The 2,932-nt window shown below is 59.1% G+C and overlaps 1 protein-coding gene across 2 annotated transcripts in view; it reads right to left on the bottom strand.

Moving 5' to 3' along the window:
• Positions 1 to 253: 253 nt before the first annotated feature.
• The window catches only part of LRFN1 (leucine rich repeat and fibronectin type III domain containing 1), a 13,194-nt gene continuing 10,515 nt past the window's right edge, over positions 254 to 2,932 (bottom strand). For both annotated transcript variants that reach the window (XM_019666323.1, XM_019666324.1), the window contains one exon: positions 254 to 2,189. In XM_019666323.1, coding sequence (XP_019521868.1) covers positions 1,283 to 2,189 — 907 coding nt within the window. In that variant the 3' untranslated portion in view covers positions 254 to 1,282. The remainder of the gene's footprint in view (positions 2,190 to 2,932) is intronic.

Below are 2,932 nucleotides of genomic sequence, written 5' to 3'. Positions count from 1 at the left end.
ATGCCTGTGTGTGGAAATGAAAATTGACCAATTACTCAGCAGTATAGTTCTATGGTTGAGTACAGACTCAAGTCAGGCTGTCTGCCTTTTTAAATCCCAATTTTGCCACCTTCTGGCTATGTGACCTTGGGCAAGTTACTTAACGTTCCTGGGCATCAATTTCCTCATCTGCAAAATGGGATAACAGTACTGTGTCCTAGACTTATTGTGAGGATTAAATAACTTAAGTGCTTGACACATAGTAAGCACTCACTTAAATGTTGGCTATTATCATTTTATTGTTATTATTTCCCACCTCTAAGTCTCCCAGAGGATAGGAAATTGTTTGCAAGCCTCCCTGCTCCCCGTTAGCCATCCTTCCTTGTCTCACTTAGTCTTTATGCTGTAATTTAGGTCATCTCTCTCCTCCCCTCCCTCCAAGACACAAGGACACACACAGAGGTCAGCAGAGCGGCCTCAGACACAGAAAAAAGTTTAATTCTGCTGCGGCGGAGGGTCCCGGCTCCAGTAGGGAGAAGGACTTGGTTTTGGATTTTGTTCATGTGGGGATTTATTTGAGGAAATAGGAAGGAATAGGGGAGTCTGGTCCTTCCAGTGGGACCTGCCCCGGAGAATGTGTACTGGGGAGAGGTAATCCAGAGAGAAAGGGAGACTGGACATAATATGGGAGGTCAAGGGGCGAAGAGACGGCGGGACAGACAAATAGGGAAAGACAAAGACGTAAGACAGAAGACAGAGAGCGGGTCAGAGACAAACAAGGGGAACAGAAGGGGGGTACCCCAAGCCAGACCTGACGGGACTAGGGAGGTGAATGGGGTGGAGGGGTGGGGCTTTGAAAGCCGCCGCGGGACAGAATAGGATCTAGTCCAGCCAGATACAAGAAATGGGCCCCTCGCCCCTGCCCCGGGTCCCGGGCGGGGGGAGGGGGCTCGTGTCTCAGTGCTGCAGTGTCGGGGGGGCCCTGCCCCTCCCCGCGCTTCGCTGTGTAAGGCACCGGCTCCAGCGAGGTCCGCGAGCGCGCGGGGGGAGGAGCAGGAGAAGAGCTAGGAAGTCCGTTGGGGAGGAGAGCTCGGTGGCCCGCCCTCTCACCCCCCAGGGCGCCGGGGCGTGGCCTCGAGCCTCGGCCTGAGGGTGCCCCGCCCCCTCCAGTGAAGAGGAGGGCACGTCTCCCCTCCAGTCCGACGTCTAGGTGCTGTGCTTTCTCCCCCCGAGTCCTGCCCCAGCGTCCGGGCTGCTGGGCATTTGTCCGTGGCACCCAGCCGTCTCGGCACCCGCCCGCCGCTCACACGGTACTCTCCAGCATCCACTCGGTGCTGGTAAAGGCCAGACGCGCCCTGGCGGAGCCCAGCCCCAGGTCTCCGTCGTCCCCGGCCGCGCCCCCTCCGGCCCCGTCCAGGTGCGGCGTGGACCGGTGGCGCTTTGTCCGCCGGGCGCGGCGCGGGTAACTGTGGCTCTGGAAGAGCGCCCCGTAATCCCCATCGAACGAATAGCGCTGTTGCGGCCTCGGCCGGGCCGGGGCCCCCCCAGGAACCAGAGCTAGAGTTGGGGGCGCCGAAGCTGGCGGCCCCAGGGCCCCAGAACGGCTCCTTCGAGGGCCCGCCGCGGCCCGGGATTCCTCTCCACAGGTTTCCTCGGACGGCAACAGACACAGCGAGGTGGCCGAGCCGCCCAGGGAGCGTCCAAGGACAGCCTCCGACTCCGCAGAAGCCGTATCGACTGCCGTGGCCTTCGCTTCGACGGCCACCGCCGCAGCACCAGGAGATACCACCTCACGCAGCGCCTCATAGCGGTCTTGGGCCGCCGCGGGTGGGGCCTGCGGGGCGCCTGCTCCGTTGGTCTGCGAACACACGTGGCTGACCCGCGGGGGCGACCTGGAGGTGCCTTTGACGCGGCGGCCATCTCCGTCACCGTAGACCTTGTAGCGGATCATGAGCAGAACGATGAAAACGAGGACCGAGGCGACAATGACGCCCCCGATGGCGATGATCATGGTGCCACCCAAAAAATGAGCCCTCAGCGGGCGGCAGGGCGCCGGATCCCCAGCCGTGGTAAACTGCACGCAGCCCACCACTCGCGTGGCTGGCAGCGCCGTGGCTCCGTCGTCGTAGACGGCCAGCACGCACAGGTCGTAGGCGCGGCCCGCCGCCAGATCATTCACGAGGAAGGTCTGGCTGGTGGAGGGGATCATCCTGCAGGAGGGGGCGGGATCAGTGGGGGGTTAGCTCCACTCTGAACCATTCCTCTTCACTTGTATGTCCCACCCGTGGTGACCAGTGGGGACCAAACCATGCATTCCTACCGGTATCTCACCCCCTACTGGGACAATGGCAGCTATTCAAGCAACACATTTCCAGCTTCTCAGGACCACAGGTCACCCCCTTATCTGCATGCCCCGCCCTCAGACACCCCACCCCCACCCCCACCCCGTCTGTCTCACTGCCTACTAGGACAGTATTTGCCATTCTGGTTCCCTTATCTACATATCCTAGCCCCTGCCTGGGAGGAGTGCTATAGCTTTTAAGCCCTGCCCTCAAGGGACACGCCCCCTAGCAGTGTCTCACTCTTAAGACAACTGCCATTTAAGGTCTCTTATCTACACATTTCCACCCTTTAAGAGCCCACCCATTCTACAGGCCACTCCCCCTTACCTGTATGCCCACCCTAACTCAAGTGGACACTGAGGTATACTCACACCCCGTCTTAATCCTACTGGGACAATGGATGTTCTACTAGTTCCTCTTTTCTACACATCCCTGCCCTTTAGGGAAAACAATGATATAGGCCACTCCCCTCATCTGTGTGTCCCACCTTTAGATAAAGTATCTTCTAGATACTCCTATCTTCTGGGACAATTTCCAAGCTCCTCAACTACATATTCCTGCCCAAGAAGAGACCATGGTGGGCCGGCCGAGTGGCGCAATGGTTAAGAACT

The sequence above is a fragment of the Hipposideros armiger genome, unplaced genomic scaffold, assembly GCF_001890085.2.
Source record: "Hipposideros armiger isolate ML-2016 unplaced genomic scaffold, ASM189008v1 scaffold_466, whole genome shotgun sequence".
Taxonomy (NCBI): Eukaryota; Metazoa; Chordata; class Mammalia; order Chiroptera; family Hipposideridae; genus Hipposideros; species Hipposideros armiger.
This window is presented reverse-complemented; position numbering and strand designations above follow the sequence as displayed.